Below are 24,658 nucleotides of genomic sequence, written 5' to 3'. Positions count from 1 at the left end.
TCACATTTGCCTAGCTAAAAGATATGTAGAGGGACATAATGGTTCTCCAGATTTAAAATACTGTTTATTATTTCTGTTCAGAGCAAAAATTAATCAAAATAATGTATCAAAGCCACAGCTGACTTGTTAGGCTTCAGGAGTGCTAGCTTGGACAGTATGTCCAAAACTATAATAAGGACCTCATTTTAACTAACATGTTCTTGAATGTCTTCCAGCCTTAAGTAGGATATGAATCATCTGCAGGATGAGCTGCAAGCAGCTAACAGTTTTCCTTCAAATTACCATATTGATTAGCAGGAGTTAAACAGAATGGCATATCAGTCATAATGTTGAAGTACTGGGCAAACCTGCTGCTATGGGGGTTTCTCTGTACTACAAATTGTTGGGTGCCCTCATATCTTTCCACATGAGCTGTTCACAACCCTTCTGTGAACTTATCACTCAATATTTCCAGGATGTGTTGATTCCATTTCATCCATTATAAAGTGGAAGAACTAATAGAAAGCAGCCAAAGTCAACATTCATATTGCCTAAAATTTCAGCTAAGAACTTGTGATGTGTCTTCCTGCATAGATATCTTTGGCAGTTGGGATCCATCCAATAGGAAACACAAAATAAGCAGACTCAGGTGCAAAGCAGACACTCAGATGGACTCGAAAAGAGATCACCCAAACTTTAAGACAGTGCCCTAGCAACTGATCTAAGAGCTCTGTATGACCATGTATTACTCTGGAGTTTGCAGCCTAAGAAGTATTAACCARTTCTAGGATTGAACTGGGAGCGGGCGGGGGCAGAGCCACAAATGGACTTCCAAGCTTCTGACTGAGATGGGAAAAAGAGGAAAATCAGGAGTGGCTCACCAAATCAAACCCAAGGGTCAAAGGAAAAGGAAGAGTAAGAGTAATGGAACTTGCTGGAGGGCCATTAAACACCAGATTTCATAGGCTGTGATTTTTGACAGAGAGTTCTGCCGAATCAGACTGAACCATCTTGGATATTCTTGTGATGGAGAAGTTGGTTCAGACTGTTAGAAAGAAAGCAAAGGAGGGATAGAATATAGATTTAATTCCTGATATACATAGGAGATCAAACTTCACCAGGTAATAACTCTGCTTCTATAGGCAGATTCTTTGATTATTATGGAGTGAATAGAAACCTATTCATTCATATGCCATTAGGGTTTTCATAGTGATATGGAAAATAATGGTGATTATTGTTACTGTTTATATATGTGATTCCCACTTTAGAGGGATTTTTTCCTTTGTAAAACTTAAAACTTTGGTAATTAATAGAGATTCTGCATCGTTACTTTTTGTTTGCCTTTAGTTGTTTAAACACAAACTTTTTGAAAATCGCTTTTTCCATCAGTGGAATGATAAAATGAATGCACTCAGAGCTCTTGCTAAATCCTTTCTGCTGACATGTCAACGATACTTGCATTTTATATATAGGATATACAGATATAACTCCATATTTGTCTAGGAATGAACTCTATTAAATTTTTCATCGTATTGAAACTGTGTTAAGACRAAACAAAGAATGTGGAAAGTCACATGGTAATGGAAAAGCATATGGAAATGCATAGAAGAGTAAGAAGTTCATCCCAACCCTCTCAAAATTTCAATCCCATACTACTTCAGTTACAGTGTAAACTATATTGTTACTTAAAAGACTACAACACAATTCATTTAGGCAATAGTCTTATATGATGCCAACTTAACAGCAGATTGTTAGGAAAAGTAAAAAAAGAAAACACAAAGTTATACCTTCTGTGGGTGACAAAAACATTATTAACATGACCCAGCCCGTTGCAGCCTGGCAAAGGACAGTGTGGCAGCTCTTGTTTGTTCATTTTCCAGGATAGTGAAGACCCATTGACAGGACTCTCCTTCTGTCTCTTGGCAGCCAAAGGACAACCAGAAGCAGTGCGATGAGAAGTGTATTTACCTGATATGTGACCTTGGCCATCACAGCCTATGACTGGACATCTACAGAAACACAGTAATAGAACATTCTCATTTTAACTGGACAGAGCAGGTGAAGACAATCTCAAGAAAATACAAGAAAACAATTCCTATTGTCTATGCCCTTTATACTGCTGTGTTGAAAYGTGGCCTCAAAACCTAAGCATTCAATTCATGTCAAGCCAAGCTTAAGCATTTAGCTTATTTGAATCTTAGGCATTTTAAAGTCCAGTTATACAGCCCAAGGAACTAGAACATTAATTTAGATGGTATTTTACCAGCAATAAAAACTGAAATTCTACCAGAGGTAATAAATCACACTTTTGCAAATATGTGAAAAAGTCAGTATTCTCTTTTCTCTATATATTTTCCTGGTGTAAAGTAGAGAGTGGATTTCTGCAGTTGGAAAATTTGTATGCAAATACTTGCAAAGAAAAATTTGGGATTTCCTGAACTGTTCTGTCAAAGTTATGCTGCCTGCTATGCATCATTAGCAGGTATTAAGAATGATCCCAAGTGTAACCAAATCTTGATACCCATATTCTGGCAGTTGATAATTTACTTATTTGATGGAATGTGCATTCAAGTAAAGAACACGGTTAATCTTTATTGAATTACCAGGTTACACCTCTAGTGAAATTTTAACCATAAACAGAAGAATGGCATGAAACTTACACACAATAAGTTCTCTGGGGTATATTTTAAAAGTGTCACCATGTTTTAACTATTTCTCTAGGTCAACGCTAGCACTCTGTATTCATGAGCTCAGTTATTGTTTGCAGTTTGGGTTTACTATTTGGTTCCATGCTGATGACAACCACAATTGACATGGGAAAATCTCCCTTAAGGCAGGGATTATTTATTTTCATTTATTTTGCCAAAATCTGAACCAGGTGTCACTTGAACAGTGCTGTTTAAAATAACCGGAACAATGAAAGCAAATACAGTCACCCTTCCCAACTTTTCAAGCTCCAAGATAATGGACTCCACAAAGCTTCACTAGGCACAGAAATACTAGATTTGCTTCCAGCTGTAGGACATATTCTCATGTGTCTCATTTGCTATGGTCAAGTTCTCATCGGGTCATGAGCTCTGTCTGTTTTCTTTTTTCCCCTTGACTGCTGATTGACCTGTATTTTTGCTACTCACTTAAGTTCAGGGTCTTCTTTTTCTTCCTTGGTAGGAGTCACTTTGATACCTCCTTTCCTGGCACGAGGACAACCAGACAAGCTGAAAGAAGTACACAGAATAAAAGCAATCTCTTTCCACTGCTGTTTGCTGAAAACTGAGAGTGCTGCAGCTCCAAACAATGGGATGATTCATACCTTCTGTGTGATGCATAATTCCCAGTCACGTGGCCAGAACCGTCACAGCCAGGTGTTGGGCACCTATAGGAAAATACAGGGAACTTACAAAATACAGCTGCAACAGTAACAATAAGCAAACTGTACCTTGTGTATTTTGTCTAGAATGGAAGAAGGAATAATAGAGCCTTTGTTGAATAATTAAAACTAGTTCTTATTTTTTTTTTAAATGAGCAAAATGCTTTTTTATTTTTACTATATATCTGAATTTTAATAAGTAATGTGAAGTATATTGCATATTATACATGTTTAAATAGTTTATAATTTTTTTTTTCACCAGGCCTTTTTTTCTTGTGCTGGATCAACATAAAAAAAAAGAAAAAGCTCAATATTGATCTATTTGTAAATGTACTGTTATGTGTTTGTTTGCTGATGTTTTACAGGTACAGATACAAATAAGCACTCTGCCAGTATTTACAGAAGAGGAAATGGAAGCAGAGAAACATTTTTACTTTTGGCCATCAACACTGTCAATGTGATAGCCAGAATCTGAATTTAGTAGTTTATATTTTCTAGCACAGTAAGTGTACAACAGGGCTGTATCTAACACTAGATTTGATTGGCTTCACAAGTAAATTACCTTTAAAACTTACAGTTAAGGGACTTTTGTTAGTGTGTGTATGTGCAACAGAGACATTTTCAAATATGAATGTTTAATACCAAAACATACATCTAGGGAAACAATTCTGCCCATTAGCGTCCCACTGGTGCTCTGGGTGGGTAAGTGCCTGGCCTGCTGGCCGTGCATGAAGAATGTGCTTGAAAAGTCTACTGCAGTTGGTAGGTCTTTCCATTGACTTCTGTGGTTTCAGAGCAAGGCCTTACTGCTACCACCTTCCACCTGAGAAGTAATGTCAGCTTTCAGAGAGATTTTTTTTTTTCATTTGAGAGAACTGCATTTGTAGGTGGGTGTGTTTTTAAGAGAACAACAGCAACAAAAAAACATACCTCAGAATACAGGGCAACACAAGCAAAATACTTTTAGAAGATTTGTCGGCCATTTCTACGTTTCTGTATTGTAAAGCACTAAGCTCTAAGGATGTTAAGAATCYCTAAAGGACTTTTAAATGCTATCTTTTTTAGAGTATCAGAATTAGATAAAGTTGTGTCAAATAATCTTGTACTAAACCACTATGGAAATTGGCAGCTTTCAAAATCCCTTAAAAGATTCACTTCTTACTGAGAGGAGGAGATGGGTTGTTTATTAAAGTTATTGATAAATTGACATCTAAAAAAAAAAATTACAGAATCACAGAATATTCAAGGTTGGAAGGGACCTCTAGAGATCATCTAGTCCAACCTTCCCACTCAAGCAGGCACACCTAGAGCATGTGGCACAGGGTGGCATCCAGGCGGGTTTTGAAGACCTCCAGAGAAGGAGACTCCACAACCTCCCTGGGCAGCCTGTTCCAGGGCTGTGTCACCCTCACAGTAAAGAAGTTCCTCCTCACCTGGACATGGAACTTCCTGTGTTTCAGCTTATGCCCATTACCCCTTACTTACCCATTACTCCTATCACTGGCCACCAATGAAAATAGCTTGTCCCCTTCTTCCCTGCATTCTCCCTTCCTGAACTTATACATGTTAATCATATTCCCTCCTCAGCCTTCTCTTCTCCAGAGAAAACAGGCCCAGTTCGCTCAGTCTCTCCTCATACGAGAGATGCTCCATTCCCTTAATCATCTTAGTTGCTCYTCTCTGGACCCTCTCTAGAAGCTCCATGATCTAGAAGCTCCACGAAAATCTAAATAAACAACTGCAATATCCATTGTAGCTTAACTCTTCATAGAATATTTGAAACTAATTTCTGAGAATTAATTTGTCAAAAAKGTGATTTCTTTGGGCATGACCAAATGTATTAATTGATTAAATTAGAATTCACAAATAATTTAAACTGTAGAAACTGTAGAAAAGGGAATTCTTTTAAAGACCACGTCAAAACATGTTAAAACGACATTTTCTGAACAAAATATTTTGGCAGAATGACATGTTTCACACTGACAGCTAGGGTAGAGGTGTGGGTTGYAGTGTCCCAGATATGCTTGACTGTGTGGAGCTAAATGTTGACCTGTCTGAGCATAGGATAATGAGTGGGCACAATATGATGAGAAGCAAGCAGCAAGGGCAGATATCTGGAGAGTGTGATGGCTCACAAGTAAATTCAAAATACATGTCAAATACTATGGATATTAATTTTGGCTACTAATTTTATCAGATGGTCACAGATGGAAGATCTGACCAGATAGACTATACAGAGATTTATTTTGGTAAGAGCTTTTTATGGGAGACATTTTTCAGATCATGAGTCTATTATGGACTTAAAAATGACACTGAAATAATTTTGCATCTTCTTGTCTATTTGTGAAACTTCTGTCAGAAGACAGTTTTCATTTTAGAGATTTGAATTCAAGATATTATTCAGGTCATTAAAGATTTGGGACTGAGATGTTATTAGTATTAACTGAACTATAGGATGACATTGCAGGTGTACTACTGACAATTTAGACATAACCTGCACTAGTAAGACACAAGGCTACTGAACTGAATTTTCCAAATATGGGTCATATCTGAATTTCCACAAGATAGGATATACCAACACTATATTGCCCCATGGTTTGTGGAACTTCATCACGTTCTGACTGGCTGATGAGTTTTGACTGGTGCTCCAGTTTGGAGAGACATCCTCTCTTGAGGATTTCTATTTAGAGTCAAGCAAATCAGATTCACACTGGAGGTGTGTCAAGCTGAAAGATATTAACTCTTGAAAGGGTCCCTGGTACAGATTCTTCTAAAGTTCATGGAGTTTATTGTCCATGATAGCTTCACAGTGATTTCAAACAGACATTGTTACCASCCATTGAATACTTGTCAATCTGTGCCCTTCTCCAACAGGACTATTTTCATTTTATTTAAATGAAGTATGACTTCCCTGGAAATTGATGAATAGAGCTGCAGATCTACGAGCATTTCTGGTACCTTGCTCACTGTAAAGTTTCCAGGAGTTATTCACAGAGAAGACTGGATATGAGCTTAGTTTTTGTAAGCACACTATGATTAGTTAAGAAAAACTCCTGAGTGAAATATGTCATGCTAACTATGGAATAGGGATAAATACCAATTTGTTATATGAAATCTGCTAGAATATTTCTTAATAAGTTGTTATTTAATCAATATAACATTTTATTTAGGGATAGAATTGATTATCTATTTTTTAAAATTGCTGAATTCTAAGCAATTTCTATCTTTCTAAAGTATTATTTTAAATTCCTTTAAGGAGTGATAAGCAACTCTGCTRATATCAGAGGAAGTGAAATTGAATGATCAACCATAATTATCCCTTAGAGCTTTAAAATCTATAAATCATTATCAACTTTAGTATTTCTTAATTTGATCACCTTAAATTGCTTTGTGCAGTAATAATATTCATMTTTAATATTTCCCAAATCTGACTCAAAGGCACTCTTTTTGAACAAATCTTCTTTATTTCAAAACTGTAGATCACATGGAAATCTTGTGACTTTGCTGGCTTAGAGATTCACAAATATAGCCAAAATCCTATCTCAGTTCTGGCAATTTAAATCTGAATAACATTTGGAAAAAAATCCAGCTTTTTCATATTTATGCCTAACTATATGAGGGTTCTTTGATGACCTGCTTCTATGAGCATTTAAGCCCTTTCCTTACATGTCTATGAAATAAAATTAACTACTGACATAACTATATTATACCACTATAGATATGATTGCAGTTTGTGGCATAAGATTATATTTAGACATTCCTTGTCAAAAAAAAAAAAAAAAAAACAAAAAACAAAAAACCCACAAGTTTTTAAAGAATTTTACTTAAAATTTCACCTGAGTAATGTTTGAAGGAAACTAAAATAAGGTAGTGCATTTGTGGAAAAAAGTATTTATTTAGTCCTTTTTCCTTTTGCAAATTGTCTGTGAACAGATTTTGATTTTGCTCTTTTTCTAGTTAATTGAAATTAAATGCTAAGTACATTATGCAACATATTTCTGTATGTGAAATGTTCATGAACTTTGACTTTGTCTTTCACAACTCACTTATTATACATGGCGTACACTGTGCAGTTTGTCATTCAAGTCATATGCTGTTGCTCCTCTTTCCTTATGGCATGACCAAAACTCTAGAAGCTTTAGTGGAAAAATAACCATATTGGTATGCAAATTTCCTTATTCACACATGAATATGGGGGGAAGGGGCTGCATGAGGAGCAACTATTCAAAATATTTGTGTGAGCTTCTATTTATGGCAGAAAGCCAACAAAAGCAGGGACAAATATATATGACTCAGCAAATGATTTCAAATTTGTCAGCATTTTCACAAGTCAGTTGCCTCCTTCTTGTGCTGCTCTTTTTAAAACAAACTAAAACCAAATTTTGTATCTTTGAGATTTAATGATCCAAGAGCAGAAGCATTATGCCACTGTGTACTGGCTTTGGTATTTGCTTTACCTACTGGCATTGGGATATGATTTGATCAGTTGCCTATATTGATGACCTYTCTTTGCTATTTTGCTGCATCTCCAGCAGCTTCACCTCTGTAGCTCCAGTTCATCATATTTACAACACAAGTTGCCAAAATACAGAGTGCAATGCACTACCATATGATCTGGAGAAGCTCATTTGTGACTAAACCCTGAGTCAGGCCTGAATGTAGTTACTACTACTAAAAAAATACCATCATGATAGTGTAAAAGTGTCATGAGCAGACTTCATTTTCTTCTGTCTGAACTAGGAATGAAGCTCCAGAAGGTCAGAAAATACAGTCATAGGATTCTCCTCTTTTTGCATACATTCATGAAATTTCCAAGGCATTTATTATGGGATCCAATTTACAAGTTGCATAGGGAAAGCTATGAAAGAACTCTAATTATCCTTTCCTCTTCCCCACATCCTTATTAACATAGCCAATTCAATAACTAGATGACTGGTTGCCAGTGCCTCTCTTGACTACAGATTTTTGAAATATTCATATGTCCCTATACATCTGTCCTTATAGCAGAGCCTGCAGAGTCCTTTTGTAAGTGACATTTCATGGTGAGAATTTTGCCAGCACCAAATCATATGACTTGATGTCTGCTTCAGTGACTTTAAATTCATAATATATGGAATGATGAAAACTGTTTTGCAGGAGTTCTGTTTGATTTTTAGATTTATTCCTACATTTTATATATAGAGAGAGGGAGAGAGAGAGAATTTATTTATGCTGATGAGATGGAGTTATTTGCCAGATCATCCTTACATGTAAGATACTTCCTGTTTCTGTCTGAGTCAGAAACACCATGTCAACAGTCTCTTTCTTAGTACATATTCTTCCTTCAGGTACTAATTAGTACATGGAAATTAAGAGGTACAAAAAAAAGAAGACAGACAAATGGAGAAGAGTGAAATCTGTCTTACTGGAAATTCAGTTTATTTTGAAATTTTCAACAAAGGGTTGACCTAGCTCAAAGGAAATCAGATAATTTTTCATTAAAGTAGGCAGATGCTGATGCCTACTTTTCATTAAAGTAGGCCTCATGTCAATGAGAAAGAAAGAACAATCAGATTTTTTTATCACATTTTTGCTGTTATCAATACTTACTTAAGCTCCTGGGAGTTGGCAGCCATAAGAGATTTTAATGTCTTGTCAGCTAATGGGCATCCAGAGACACTAAGAAAAGAGATGTGAAATGTGTCAATAAAGCAGTTTTTTTTTYCTTAAAAAAACAACCTCTGGGAATACACGTTTCACACTGGGAAAAAATATTTGATGTTGGCAAAGCAGGATCAACAATTATCAGTCCATAATTCTTAAGTTATTGGAAGGTGATTTGGACAGAACTAGAGGTTCCTAAGTCCCCATGAAGATTKGCAGTGATACAGATAGCCTTTACATTATATTACCAGTGTAAAGGGCAGGTAGAACATCTGCTCTACATGGTTGGAAAAAGCAAATCTGCTTTCAGATTTTTATTTTATTATTTARTTATTATTTTAGCCCCTCAGGCTGACCAATAACCTGAGCAAAATATTTGGTACCTACAGTGTGTGTTTTTAGCTCTGTGAGTTTCAAAGCCACCTGTGGAGATGCTTGCAGAAATCTCAATTAAAATCCCACGCASTAGTAGTTGTATGGAGAGTTCTTTTACACTTAGGGAAATGAAAATTTTATAGAATGACTTATCTGTAGGTCACAGCGAAGACATGCAGCTTAAGTAATATSTAAATGCTGCTCAATTCCATCAATGTATTTATTCAAAACATGCACAAAACATAAGAGAATCTAAAAAGAGACACAATTCTGCATGGATTATTTTCTACAAAATTATCTTTGCATCCCTAGCTGGTAAAAGGATTYGTTAAAGGGTGACAATAGCTAAAAGCAGCTCTACTTTCTGCTTTGTGTTTCCTGTTGTTTCTTACCTGCGGTGTGAGGCATAGTTTCCCGTTACATGACCGCTACCATCACATCCTGGAGTTGGACAGCTGTGTAAAGAAGATACAACAAGAAGCAAGAGTGTATATATAATATATAACAAACTCACCCTACTCTGCAATGAACTACATAATAATTCTTTGGACAATCACATTCATTAATAACCATTCCAAAACTATTATCCCATTACCGAAAACTAGCAAAACTTACATGACATTTCTGGTTTTTGGTTACTAATTGAGACATTTACAGGACTGAAAAAAGTATTCATATTTGCATGCAAAGAAATTAGACTTTTTTTATTTATATGTAATGCAAAACAACCATGATTTTCTGCACAGATTTTCAGTTACAGTTTTGGTACCGAAAAAGGCAGTTTCACTAATGGTAACAAATTTTGATAGCAATTCATAAATGATAAGTTTGAAATTTCTAATCTGTTCTCCTGTATATCACCAGCTAGTGAACCATAATATCTGACATCATTCCCTTAGCTTCTGAGTAATATTAAAAAACATTTTAAGAAACACATACAATCTTTATTTGCTGACATCAAGTGAAATTTGTTATTATGGTTGCTTGCAGAACAGAAAGCACACACCAAGTGCAGACAGACAAGGTTCAGAAAGGTCACAAAATTTCTCAGCTGAATTGATAAAATGATAAGAAGGTGGCATAAATCTAGGAAGAAAGATTTCTATATGCCAAAAGACAGAAGTATATTCCACAATGCACATGCTAGGAGGTRGTATTCATACAATAGTTCACCACAGTTGAGTAACTACTTCAGAAATTTTTCTTAGTAAATGATAATGTCATTTTAAAAACCTCCTCATGATGGAGCCACATGTACTCAATTGCTCAGTATGAGTTCTGAGCTCAGTGGGTTTACAGTAAATGCAGTCTTTTTTTTTATATTGCCTATAGATTCTTCTTATATGTTAATTCTTGATTAATTTTCTGGACAGCCACATATATTAGATGTCTGTTTSTGCTCATTGTGCAACACAGACTAAAAAACACTATAAGCAAAGCATTGCTCCTTTAAATACTCTGGGGATTTATTACTAAGAGAAACAGCGAAGTATTTAATGGCCATCTCAGAACTGGTCAATATCACAAAGGAACACATTATAGAAGAAAAAGCCATTATAATTTTCAGCAGATAAACTCACAGCAATTTTTATATGCATTTGTCTTAAAAGAGGCTAAACAAACATGATCTGTGGCACTTTAGGTCATGAACTACAACTGCAGACACAAAATGATGAGCAGACAACACGCAGGCTTCATGGCATGGGGTGAAAGAATCGCTCTTTAGAGAAGCTTGCCCCAGGGAAATGGGGCCTCTTCTAGAGAGAGAGGCGTATCCAACTGATTCAGTGCTACTAAGTCCGGAGAGCAGGACAGGGTGAGAGGATGAGACTCATTTATTTGTGACTGAACCTGCTTCAGTGACACGCTTTAGACTGTCACCACTAAGCAATACTGAGCGCACTTGGCTAAGGGTGCAAGAGACACCTACTCTGTTTTGGGCTGAAAACTGAAGTACCAAGACCCCGATGACTATTACAGTAAGACCATTCCATTGATAGCAAGATGCTGTAAAATAGGTTCAATAGGCTATTTTGAGGAGCCCTGCTGAGATTTTGAAAAGTGTCTAGTGATTTCACTGGTCTGAACAATTTCACTGAAATGATTCTAAACCAAAACAGGCTGCTGCATGCAGAAAGATGTAATGGGATCAAACTGGCTTATGTGCAGTTTTTGACAGGACAGTCTTGGCATTTAAGATAGATCAAGAAAGATTGTACTTGGGAGAAGAAAATATTAGTCTATTTTCCCAAAGGGTGAAAGTGTGCATCCACTGGATTTTCAKTTGGATAGAATGACAAACTCTGCTTTTAAACACAGATATCTTCTGGGGCATGTCACTACCGCCTTGTGTTTTAACTTCTTATGAACTTTGCATCTTTTGTATAGAAGTCTCCAAGACTTCTCAGACACAAACTCTTGGTCTATAACAAAGACTGCCCAAAAGGAAGTTGTTTACTGAACTACCTAAGGATCAGTAGAGCTGCTGCACACTACAGAATACTGTGTGTTTTGCAGTAGGAACTTTGATACCTATTCATATCAGGAATAAAGTCAAGTCATGAATGAGGCCAGACCCTCAAAGCTGGCCTCTCTTAGCTGCAAACCTCATTTATACCAAGTTGCATGGTGCCAGTGAATAGTCCCATAAGGCTCCATACTGGGCTCCTACAGATGTGCTTCAATCACAAAAAATGTGTAGTAAGGCTTTAGAAAGGAAAGAGAAAAACACAACATTTTCTTATGACTCACGTGATAAGTTCCTTTTTGAGATCTCTTGAATGGAGCTTGGGTTTAGGACTTGGTATGGAGACATCTCCTGGATACTTTCTTTCTTCCACRTTTTCTGTAGAGTTCACTGGATCTTTCTGAAATATTAAATGAGAACATCAAGAAAGGTTTCTCTCTTTAAGACTTTTTTATATTCAGTAATAATTTTTACTGTGGCAAGAAGATAATCACTTTGGAAACTTTAGAAAATAAACATCATAGGAAATGATGAGGAAAAWAGTGAAGAAAGTTTAATACATTGCATTTAGAGACATTAATTAATTTATACCAGTGTTACWACTCTATATTCATCTAATTATTTCTGAGATGCTGTGATATTCCATATATAAAGAAAATCTGTTTTAATTTGTAAAATGGTGATAAAGATCCAAGAAAAATAAACACAGAGAACAAAATATACAGAGGCACATAAGGSCTACAAATATTGTTGCTTTTTCTATGTAAATACATCACTTAGCTTAGTACACAATTGAGGATACCCTCATGCTATATCTTTTTGTAATATAGATTACAAAACTACTGTACATAAAGCTATGTAAAAATGTAATATCTTCTAGGTCGTTCCATCAAAATGTTACCTTATCCACAGAGCAGATTCTTGTTAAAATGCAACTTATCAGCATAAAAATGTTTGGAAATTTTCTTTAATAGAAGGCTGTTAGGATAGTTTTCAATTTCTACTATATGTAGATGAAAATCATCACTGATCCAGTGATGTTTGATGAATGCTAGGGAACCATGAGTATTCATTCTGTTAGGAAGTCATTTTGAAAATCTGGAAACCTGTAAGGATATCATATTTTCATTTACTGAAAAAAATCGTATTYGATCACTTCAAAATAGCTTGGCTGATACTGTTTGATGATTAATGCCTTCAGTTATTATCATTTGTGTGAAGGATAAGTGTTTCACTTCCAGGGGACTGCTCTGTGGATGATGTAACATTTAAGAAATCTCCAAAGTCCATGGCATTAATTATCAAATTTGTATAAACCCCTGCTGGGATTTCATGTGGGCTTTTTAACTCTGCTCAGTTACGCAGGTAGATACCTCCCAGGGCTACAGTGTGGGAGAAGAAACTGCTACCAGCGGTTGATGGGGAAGCTCCCAGCTCCTGCTAARCTCTCAGGGCTGGTGCCATGGATGCTCTGGGCTTGCACAACTGAGGAGTGTGCCAGGACAGAGGGGCAGGGATGTCTGCAGAGCTGTTAAGCACAGAGCAGAGGGCTGAGGAGAATCTGGACTGAAAATGGAGATTCTGCCTAATGGGACTTGTAAGCTCTGCGGGGGTGTTTCTTCTGATAAAGCTTCCATATGGTCCTCAATCCTGGCATCATCTTTGCCTGTTTGGAGGCTGGCTTCTCAATATGACTTCCTTCTGCTTTCTGATACAGGCTACCTACTGCTTACTGTAACTCACACTATACATACATATAGAAATCATGCCATATTATTGATATATCAATTACTACTGATTTTTGCAACCACATTTGTGGGGTTACTTTGTTTGGGAATAATCTCATATGCTACAAATATAGAATATAAAATATGTGTCTTCAGCTTTTCTAAACACTTCTTCATGGTAATTAGCAAGTAACACTTTAAAATATCATAAAAATAAACTCATATATTTCAAGCTCTTAGAAGTTGTTAGAAGGAAAAACTTCTGATTGAAAGTAACAGATAAAATTAAAACCAATAATAAATAATATTGTTAAAATGTTAATATAAAAAGTTATGAAAATCCTCCAAAGACAGAAATCAAAACCCTAAAGTCTGAAAATGATTTTTTTTTCAAGTTTCAAGAAACCAGAAAGACTATTTTTCAACATCAAGTTAAATCTTGGTTTCCAGTGAAATACTGGAGTGGTTTTGCCATCGCAATCAAAAGAATGAGATTTCTAGTCACTGGCTTTGTTTTTCCACCTTTTCTGACCTGACTTTCTTATAGACCTGTAAAGACAAGTTCTTATAGTACACCACTGGTGCAACTTCCTATAAAATCATGAAAGAAATAACAGAATAGTGCCCMTCTCTTCCCAGCTACAATGAATCCGATGCCAAAACAACAGCAAGCCGAATGTAAGGTGGTCTTTTAAAGTAATGAAAATTGAAGAAGGCCAACTTGCCTGTCCTTACTTTTTCTCTCTATCAAGAAAGCCAGGTAGGCTATGTCTATAACTGAACTGAGGATGGGTTCTGCATTTCTAAGACTTAATGCATGCCTTGGCTGCATCCTATCTAAATATCCATACCAGGCAAGCATCAGCCTCATGTCCATTCATTTCCACTCATGTCCAGTCTGATGCAGAGGGCGGTTAAAAACCTACTCTTGCACACCACCATGTTTCTGTGCAATAGATCTTGGGATATACCTAYAGCAGGTAAGTGTAGCTACAGTTCAAGTTGGAGGATTTAATAATTTCCTCAGCTATAGTTTGTGTTCTTTATTCCATTTGGGAATGGAAGATATCAGCTCAAATGGAAGGATCAAGATATCTCTTGATCTTTCGCTGGTGATGGAGTAGGAACTTGTGTATGACATTCATTATGTCACTGTTTGATATTGTACTGCAGAGAAGATTGACTGTGAGTTTTATATATATAAATACTTGAAATACTTCACTATATTATAATTCAAATATATTACTCCATTTAATGAGCCTCCACTGAAATAGGTTAACAAAACTAAGAAGGCAAGACTAAGGTTGGCATATGTATATCTATAGCTACCAGAAGAACTGACACTTTTAAACCAAGTTGCACATGCACATGCACACATACAAGCAATTTCATAGCAATTGATTTTTTTTTTTTTTTCAGAAGGAAAAACTTTCTAAAGGAAAGAACACAGTATCAGAAATATCAGAGTACTAGGATTTGCAGTGGGGGTAAACAGTCTATTTTTTAGTTAGTATTCCTTAGCATATTTCTAAGGAATGAAGGAGGCATATAGACATTTAAGCAGGTAATTACACCAACATTGGCTTAGTAGCTTGTGAAACACTGTCATTATTAAAGCAACATAAAACCTTCAGATATGTAGAAGTTGCACAAGAAAGTGCAAAGAGAATGCAGGCAGAAGAATGCCTAAAATGCTTGCCTTTCTAGGGTCTTGCTTCAGTATAAGTGCCCCAAAATGCTGGAACAARCAGGTCAGAAATAAAAAGGTATTTGTTGGTCCACCACACTTGGTGGACAAGACATGAAGCATCATGTCTTGGGCTCTGTGATTCTCTAGAGATTTGGAGGAAAGGCAAATCCCTTGGGAAGAACCTTTATTCCTTTCCACTTCTTAAGTGACAATCATCTCAGTTAATCAAAGTCAAACCTATGTATGTTTTTTTCCTTTTCAATTCAAACAGATTTAGAATTAAATTATATGAATATTCTGAGGAATTCTAGACTAAGAAGAAAGTCAAAAGCAGTTCAATTACTCTGAACACTACTAATATTTAAAAAGAGCGTGTGTGTATTCACACATGCACACTACATAAAGCAAGCAAGCAGTGAACCTCCATTAATGTACAGATGGAAGTTTATATTGATTTCAGCAAAGACCAGAACATAATGGTAACATGAATAACAGATAATAGCATCTGGCACTTTTAACATTTTTAAGCCCTGAAATCTTTGGAGAGCTGACAGTTGAACTAACTGACAGCTCTAGTTATTTCTCAGTGCTTTCTTTTTGGAGAGATTTTGAGCTCTTTCCAAATTCAGATTTTTTTTTTTAAGGGGGCATCTGGACAGGCTATTTCGCTGAGAGAGAGAGAGACAATATTTTCTGGAAATTACCACCAAAATTAAGCAACTGTTGTGCATATGAACCAGATAACAATGAATTAAAAATAGATATAATCACTCATTTTCTTTGCATGAGAGTAACTGCCAGTCTTCGATTTACAAAACAGAGCCTCTGGCCCAGAGAGCATYGGACATGGCAATGCTCTATGGGATCAGAAAACCTCAGAATAGAGGTCTGGGGCCAGATCCCTGATTAAGGACAAACTGCATGCTATGAAAGCATGAATGCGAGGGACAAGGATGCCTGAACGTGACTCCTYATGTAGTTTTTTCCTGACATCTCCATCTCCCTAGGCCTGTGCCGAACTAAGTGTCCAGCCACCCTTCGTGGTCCTGGAGAAGTGCAGGGTGATGCTGAGGTGCCCCTGTTCTAGCTCTTTCGCTGAGCCGCGCTGGCAGTGGGGAGGAGGACCGGCTTTACGGGCYCCCCGCCAAGTCTGCGACACCAATTGATCCCCTGCAGCAAGGCAGTTTTCTCCAAGCTGGATATACTCACTCACTATGCAGCACAGCCTATAAACTATATTCCAAAGCCTTGCGATAAGGATGATCCTCCCAGAGTCTCACCGCTGAGCTGGAGAGCTCCACCTAAGTGACAACAAATGGCTCTTCAGGATACCCCAAACTCCAAGAAATGATSCACCAACTGTATCAGAAGTCTTAAAATGTCATCTTTTGCCCCAGTTTTGATATATATTTTTATTCACTCGATTGAAATATCTTTTCTTTCCAGATATTTTTGGAAGTGGAGGCCTGAATCCCTTACCTCAACTCTARAATTATCCTTCTATCACTATAAAGTTTTGATATCTGAAGGATATTTAATTTGGCATACAAAAAAATAAGTGGGAAGACAGGTTTATGAAGCTGAATAAAAACTCCARATTGGGATATCTATGAGACTCTGTGTTAATTGCCAAAATTTAACTTAGCTAGCCTTAAAAAGTGCTGATGGACTGTCCCTGGTTTAACAAAAATGTAAGTAATCTGCATTCTAACAGATTCAAAAGGAAAACATAAAACAATTGCCTATAAAATAAAAGGAAAGGAAAGAAACRTAAGAGAAGAGACTCTGCTGCCATGTTGCTAGCATAGCATAAGTGGATATAAAAGGGCAAAATAGAAAAAAAGAATTTAGTTTTTCATCTTCTGCCTGCCATTAGGTTTTTAAGTTTAATCAAAAAAAAATTCAAGACACCAGTATAAATTCATAAACTTTTTCCATTCTGTTTCTYCATGGGATAGACAGCATTCAATTAGTGGAAATTACATATATCAACTATTCTGCTACTTGTTGCAACTGAAAACTTCAAGAATTACCAGCTATTTATTTACAAATGTATAGTCTCATAGTGAATTCTGAACCATGAGATCCACTTTTGAGACCTAGGACTCACTGGCACAAATTTCTTGAAATATACTGCATAAAATTTTCCACTGATAGAATTTTATAGGCAAGGTTCTAAACAAGCATTTAAATATTTAAATAATGAGTTATTTAGAATTATAAGAATTTATAGTAAAAGAATTACTTTATGCATGAAAAAATACATTAATATTTATTTCTTTGAGTGATCTTCACATAATTTGTTTGCATGTGATATAGGAATGACCCATCAGGAATAAAATTTAAAATATGATTTCTAATTTGGGATTTCCTTGATTCCCCTTYTGTAGATACCTGAGGACACTCACAATCCCTACCAAAATTAATAACTGTTTGTTTTCTCTCTCTGAAAGTAGGCAGTAAGAGCAGGTTTTTCCAAAGAAAATCTGAGAGGCCATTAAAGCCAGCTCAATGTTSACAAAACTGTGCCTTGTGGAAGGCATTTCCCTTAAACTGGCACTAGATTGGTCATCCGGAAGACTATCATTTTGCCATTCCTCCAAAGGTAAAATTCACAAACTGAGAAGCTGAAAAGATACCTCCTTTTCTTCTTCCCTCCTGCCATGGGCTTTGCTGTAGTTGATAGGTGTATCCCAACCTTCCTGTTCACAAAGTGCTTGGTAGAAAGCAGCGTTTACCAAGATGCTACTTGTTTTGAAAGGAGAAGAGGAAGGAGTAGGAAGTGCTGTACTGGAAGAAGTGAGAGGCATAACTTTGTCTTGGCTTCGGTTCTTTTTCATGCTCAAATCCAGAGTACCATTTTCATCCACTTCTATCTCAGCTCCCTGAGACATGCAACAGGAAAAGGAGACATGTTTAGACATGAACATGGTGAGTCTACAACATAACCATGTGGTGCTTTTAAAGGATAAATGTAAATGTAAGCTTTTATTTAAATTTATCTGAATCTAAACCCAGCTTTTCGATTTATATCAGTTAATGTCCAACTCTTAGGCAGACTTAGKAGTACCCTCGGTAATGGTTTCCCTGCTTCTCAGCTTAAATATAGTAAGTAGAATTTAAATAAGATGCCTCTAAATCATAACCTATACACCCTAAATCTAGTTTTATTTAAAAAAAGTTTAGCTTTAAATCTTGATCTTTTTATTCTTAGAGAGAACTATGACCCCAATTCACAGTTAAAAGCATTAATGCATTGTTTAGGTCATCACCAGTATTACTGCTCTCCCTCCCACCCCCACCCCAGAAATATTACAACATCTGCATTGTGAGGGAAAGGGGGTAGGGAGAAATATGCTAAAAGATATAAAAGGAGATTTTTTTTTTTTTTTTCATTAGGGTTTCATACATACTGAAAATAACATATTGCTTTCATCAGAGTTTGACTTGGAAATCACTTTTGTACAGATTTGTCACTAAACAGGGCCAGATTAAGCCGTGCTGAGGCACAGGTCTGCACTGAGATCAATAGAGGCATAGGAAGATCCTAAGGTTTTGCTGGAAATTCCTGATGCCTCCAGCATGAGTTACCCAAGACTCTAGTTTTCCAGACAGCAAACTCTGACTGCAGGAGTATGTGATGGGATCAGAGAAAAGAATGACAGTAYACAGAATGAAAAAAGCTGATGAACGTGGAACCTGTTACAGAAGCACTAAAAAATTAATCTCGTGCATACAGAGTTTTAGAAAGATTCATCCTGAGCTTTTTCTGAATTGAAGGATCAGTCTCTTTCCCTTTACTTTCAAACACTGGCCCAAGCAGGCATGTCTACAGTATCCTTAAGAAGTTGCAGATACTGTGCCTATCACTTACTATTGAGATATTTTTCCCTTAATTCTCTTGCCATGGTCACTAAACTGGGAATGCAGCCAGCAGTGACATGGAGCTTATTTACCACAGTGAACTTCTCTGTGGCTATTGAAGGTCCTGTGTAGTTCCAGTCTAATTATTCAGATTGACTATAATTTAGTTTTTTTTTTTTTTTTTTAATGTAATTGCTTGTTTTTGATATTCTAAATGTAGAAATACTGTCTGGATTTAATGTGTAGATCTTAAGTAGAGAGCAATAGGCTATACTGACAAATTGTTTAGATAGTGATGAGTATAAGATTGGCCCTTGCTATGGAAAACAGTTATTAAAGAAATGGAAGAGATAAATAGCTGAAAGTAATGAGGTGACTTCTCGGAATATTTGGTAGTCTAGGTGTATACATCACCTCACTTAAGCTAGAAAACAGATACTATGGATAAAAACAGACCATAGGAAAACTGATTAATCAAATAATATACATGTAGAATGCTATAATTAATGCTTCTCTGTGTGCTCCTGTTATTGAATTCATCACTATTTTTAACTGAATCACCACAAAGCTTAGAGATCAACAGAGAATTTGGGGATAGATGTGTTAGGTTCTGTGTAATTGTAAGAGATGTTCATAAAAGCCTAGATTTGGCCTTTCTGTATTGAGTAATATAAAAATAAACCTGCTGCATAAAGAAATCACTTGGACCCTCTGTAGTAATTGGGAAAGACAGAGAGACGACCAGAGGGCAAGTTTTCCATTCTCTTTAGATGTCTTCAAAAGTGATGAGAAATTCACAGAAAGAGTTCATTTCTCTTTCTTCGCAGCAGCTATTGTGGGAGATTAAATCATTAGCCTAATGGCTAAATGCTTAAAGTTAGGACAGTGAAACCTGTCCTTACTTGGGGATCTTAAAGACAACTACAGTGAAGCAGGGTATTTTTCCTCTGTGCAGGCAAGGTGAGATGGCCGTCTTAGCTGGACTGGAGGCACAAGCTTCCTTCATGTAGCCTTCTCTTCTGTAACAGTTRGTGATACATTTAAGGGTAAAATGCAGTAGATGAAATATCTTAAATCAGAAGGTAAATGTTAGTAGAAAATGAAAATTGAAGCCCAGCAATCTTTCCTCAATCAAGGATGCTAACTCCATTTTGTAGTTGTAGGCCCAAGACAGATGCCCATCTAGACCAAAACACTACCAAGCCATCTGCTTGTTCCCAATTCAGAAACTCAGACACCTCTTGTTTTGGCTTCTCCTGCCTGASAAAGTTCACATTTTCAATCACACAGCTTAAAGAGAGAGATGCTTTATTATATTATGGGAAGTAAATACACTTCTAATATGTTCATACTAAGACGCTTTGGTTATATCTTTCTGCCCCTTTTTAGTAAATAGTTTAATCTCCTGTGATAGTTTTAAGCCCTGAATTTGACAGTGCAGCTTATCCTGGATAATAACATAGTAACCACAACATCTTATGCCATCTGTATAATATCAAATACATTTTTATACCAGCATTAATAAACCTTAGTTACAAAAATCCAAGATATTAACTATATCAGTGCCAACTGCACACTCCAGGATCTGACAATACAGCTCTGCCATGATCGCTCCAGTGTTTTTTGGCTTCATAGTTGCTATGTAACTATAGCAATGAAACAGAGCTACAGTAATCAAGTTTAATGACCAATGTAAAGTAAAATGCTAAATATTGTAGTTGCTGACATTTTTCATAATAAAAAAACTTGGGCTAAGTCTGCACAACCAACATTCACATAAAATTCCAGACCTCTGTGACAGATGGCTTAGGAAAGGAAGCCATGTGACTGGGCTGCAGTAGTTTTATAGTGCAAAAACCATAAATAGTGCAGATTCTCTGTCACTGACAAAATATCAACTACTCAGAAGGCAACAGCAACAACAACAAAGACCAAAGCAATCATGGTTCCCTCCCAAATGAATCTGCATCTAGAAAAAATATCAGGAAATATATATTGTCTCTGAGAAACAGATATGATTAGCAGMAACAAGGATCTCCAAATGATGAGCAGAACATTTCCTAATGAGAGTACTTAGTGATTATCATTTTCCTTAAAATTCTAGTAAAAGTTGGTTTGTCCAACATGTGCTAAGGAAAGGCTGGGTTGTTTGTGAAGTAGCATACAGATGGGGTTTAAGTGAGCTCACAGATGCACACAACAATTAAATATAGTCATGGAAAAATATCCTCTTTTTGCCCATCATAGGATGGATCACACGTTTACAGCATGGCTTTTTATTCAGAACAGTATAAAATAGCCATCACTATACTGCATTCATAGCAAAATCCAAATGGCAGCTCAAAAAAGAGGATGGTCAGAAATACTATTCCAGTTTTCATTCCTACTCTCATCTCACCCTCCTCTCAATATGTCTCTTTTGCTTGTTTTGCCATGTTTATTTTTACATTAATTTAAAAATTTTGCCTAAAAAGGCAAAAAATGGCAAAAAAAATGCTAAAATAATGCTATGAGACAGGGAAAGAAAGTGGCACTTACTATGCTTAGTGCAGACTTGCTAGGGCTGTGTTCTCTGTAAAGACTAGATCTTACTGCAGTCCTTTCTGGTGCTTGTGAGAACAGGCCTATATTTATCCATTTATCATGATGTACATAAAATACAACTATCAAAATCAATCTAATTTGTTCTGATTCTTCCTTGGGAATGTAAGTAGAATAAAGGTGTAAATTTATGTTATTATTTCCTAACTTCTATTTGTTTACAGCTGTGTAAATCTTCAAAGCCTGACTTTGATCTCATTTACATTTACCCTGGTGTAAACCAGGAGAAAAGGCACTGAAGCAATGAAGCAAAATCAATGAGGGTGAGAGGAGAAACACAGTGATTGAATTCAGGTTACTCCTTATCTGCTCCCACATCGGTGACAGTGTAATCACTCCCTTAGCTTTTACAAGCAAAAAGGGGAAAAAAAGAGTTCAGTATGAAAAATGAGCGAAAAATGACTGAAGGTAGTTTTCTTTATTCCAGGATCTATTCAGTGAAAAGATAAGGTACAAGCAATATTCTACAATGAATACCCCTCCAAAATGAAGGCTAATAAAAATCTGCACACAAATAATCATCTCTGTGYGCATCTCTCTCTACTTCAAGTACCTTGAACTGAAAAGTCAAGCTTTTTCAGTCTCCTTCATTCTCTAGTACTGCAGAAATTTTTCCCGAACTGTGGTGCACTCCTTACACCTGAACTGCATCAGCTATGACAATAAAGGGTGTTGTTTTTATGATAAATGAGTCCTGCATTTTTTCATATGCTTTTGGTTCATCTGATAGGTCACAACATTTAATACTCTGCAATGTGTCTCAAGTAATGATTACAAGTTAAGCTTTATCTCATAGCTGGATCAGAAAGTGAAKTATTGTGTCTGTATGAATTTTATTTCAAACCTGTGGCTTTAACTCCCTGTCGTATCATAACATGTAAGAGGTTTTGTGTATTCCTTGGTTGGCATCTGCCATAGCACTTAGTAGTAAGTCCAGAAGTCTGGTTCTAAAAGTGCAATAGAGTCCTTCAGTGCTGGTGTTGRGAATAACTCAGAAACTAATACGTTGTCATGTGCACAAAAAACTACTCTCAGTGAAAATCCATTCAGAAAAGTACAAATTTTTCTACTAACAATCTTAAAAAATACACATGTAGTAAAACATTCTTTAGACTTCAATTTAAGCTATTGAGTTTTGCTGTGATAAAAATATTWTTGATCAAATTAACAATATTTATAATTATCCTGCAATGTCTGYGTCAAAATGAAGTTACAACTTCTGCCCAGAACAATTCATAAATTATAAAAAAACTGCCACTAGTATACTTGAGGAGTAATAAGCACAGTAATACTACAGGATGGTATCTCGTGATAACCCTAGCTGGTTTTTCGTCCTATATTTAGGCTTTACAGAATCTAAATGCATGCCTAAAAAATGTGCTGAGCATTAACTACACTGTTGAAATAACTGATGTAATTATAACCATCATCAATATCCAGGAATGGAGAGATGACATAATTCTATTCAAAAAGAGAACATGAAGTTTAAACATTTTTAGCAAGTATCATTTTTGCATGTTTTCTTTCAAGACATGGGGTGCATATGCCATTTTTTCTAGACAGGTGGGAAAAACACCAAAACATTTAAGAAAAAGTTTGGCAAGCAGTATGATGATGATAAACTGTATTGCTTCTCAGTACAATTACCTCTGGGAGGAGTGATTGTGGTGAGAATTGTAAATAGGAAAGATCTTGGTGTGTTATAAGGTAGACTCTAATACTGTATAAGAAACTGTGGACTAACATAGATTTTAGGGGAGTCCTCCTATTGATTTCAACTAGAGTTGAATAAAGCGATAGGGTTAGAATAAATAAAGCTATGAGACTGCATGGGAATTGCATGGGGGAATAATCAATATGATAATTCTAGGTGTCTGCACTTGTGGGCTTGGATAAAGTGCTATACTTTTCAAATCATCTCATCAAGGTATCRGATGATCTTAGTATTTTGCAGGCAGCCGATAGATAACACACAACGTTCCACTAGRTTCCATTTTTATTTGATAGTCCATTTCAAAATAAATTTATTCTTTAAATTCTTTAATTTCTTATTTCAGAATTTTTGTATAGCTATAGGTGGCAGATCATCTTTGTACATGAATAGTCTTAATGAATTTTGCTTAAGAAGTGCACTGCTAATGTGTAATATGATTTCTCTGCTTTTGCTACTCTTCTGTTTTTTTTTACACAGATTCTCTCTTTTGAGTTGATGTATAGAAAATATGAGAACATTTCTTAATACATTTGGAAATCATTTAAATTTATGACATTTTAAATTGCGTTGTAAAAAATATTCACTCTTTCATAAAAATATTGTCAGTTATTATTGTCATAATAACTGAGAAGTGATGAAATCTCAAGGTAAAAAATCAAAAATTTCAAAAAATGGACAGCAATTTGAAATTCAAGAAATACAATTTGAGAGAGAGAAAGAAAAAAAAAAGACTTCAGGAAAACACTCGTGCTAAGAAAATGTTTTGATGTTTTTTCCACCTGTTTAAACAAAGCAACATATGCACGTTGTGCCTTGAGAGAAAACAAGAAAATGACATTTGCTTGAAATGTTTGAGGTTCAAGGTTTGCTTTTGAAACTTGGAAACACAATATTTTTACAGATATGACAATTGCAAATGAACTTGCAAAAGATTTGCTGCCATATCTTATGCAGCCCCATTGGCCCCTGCTCTGTTGCACCGGCTCCCATCTGYGAAGCTCATGACTTGGATCGGTGGCTGCTGCCTGATGCTCACATAAGAGTCAAACGCCTTTACAAATAAAGAGCTTTGTGCTGCTATAGTATGGTCTGTGCTGCACAGTTTTTCTTTGGCAAAGGAACAAAGAAGTGTGGCATAGGGCAGGGCTGAAGAGATCTGACCTTACGGCATCCCAAACAAGTACTGTCAAATGTGGTGAATGTGTGRGTTTTCAAGAATATTTCATACATC

At 36.1% G+C, this 24,658-nt stretch overlaps 1 protein-coding gene across 1 annotated transcript in view; it reads right to left on the bottom strand.

Annotated features, from left to right (window-relative positions):
* Positions 1-24,658, bottom strand: part of ST18 (ST18, C2H2C-type zinc finger) — a 163,743-nt gene that overhangs the window by 5,444 nt on the left and 133,641 nt on the right. Inside the window, exons 13-19 of the mRNA XM_026050101.1 lie at positions 17,888-18,133; positions 12,116-12,231; positions 9,757-9,819; positions 8,936-9,004; positions 3,290-3,352; positions 3,114-3,194; positions 1,767-1,988 (exon numbers count right to left, since the gene is read on the bottom strand). Of these exons, the coding sequence (XP_025905886.1) occupies positions 1,767-1,988; positions 3,114-3,194; positions 3,290-3,352; positions 8,936-9,004; positions 9,757-9,819; positions 12,116-12,231; positions 17,888-18,133 (860 nt within the window). The remainder of the gene's footprint in view (positions 1-1,766; positions 1,989-3,113; positions 3,195-3,289; positions 3,353-8,935; positions 9,005-9,756; positions 9,820-12,115; positions 12,232-17,887; positions 18,134-24,658) is intronic.

This window comes from Nothoprocta perdicaria, unplaced genomic scaffold (genome assembly GCF_003342845.1).
Source record: "Nothoprocta perdicaria isolate Ctin4 unplaced genomic scaffold, notPer1 scaffold_65, whole genome shotgun sequence".
In the NCBI taxonomy this organism is placed as follows: domain Eukaryota; kingdom Metazoa; phylum Chordata; class Aves; order Tinamiformes; family Tinamidae; genus Nothoprocta; species Nothoprocta perdicaria.
Note: the sequence above shows the minus strand (reverse complement) of the source record. Positions and strands in the feature narration are given on the sequence as shown.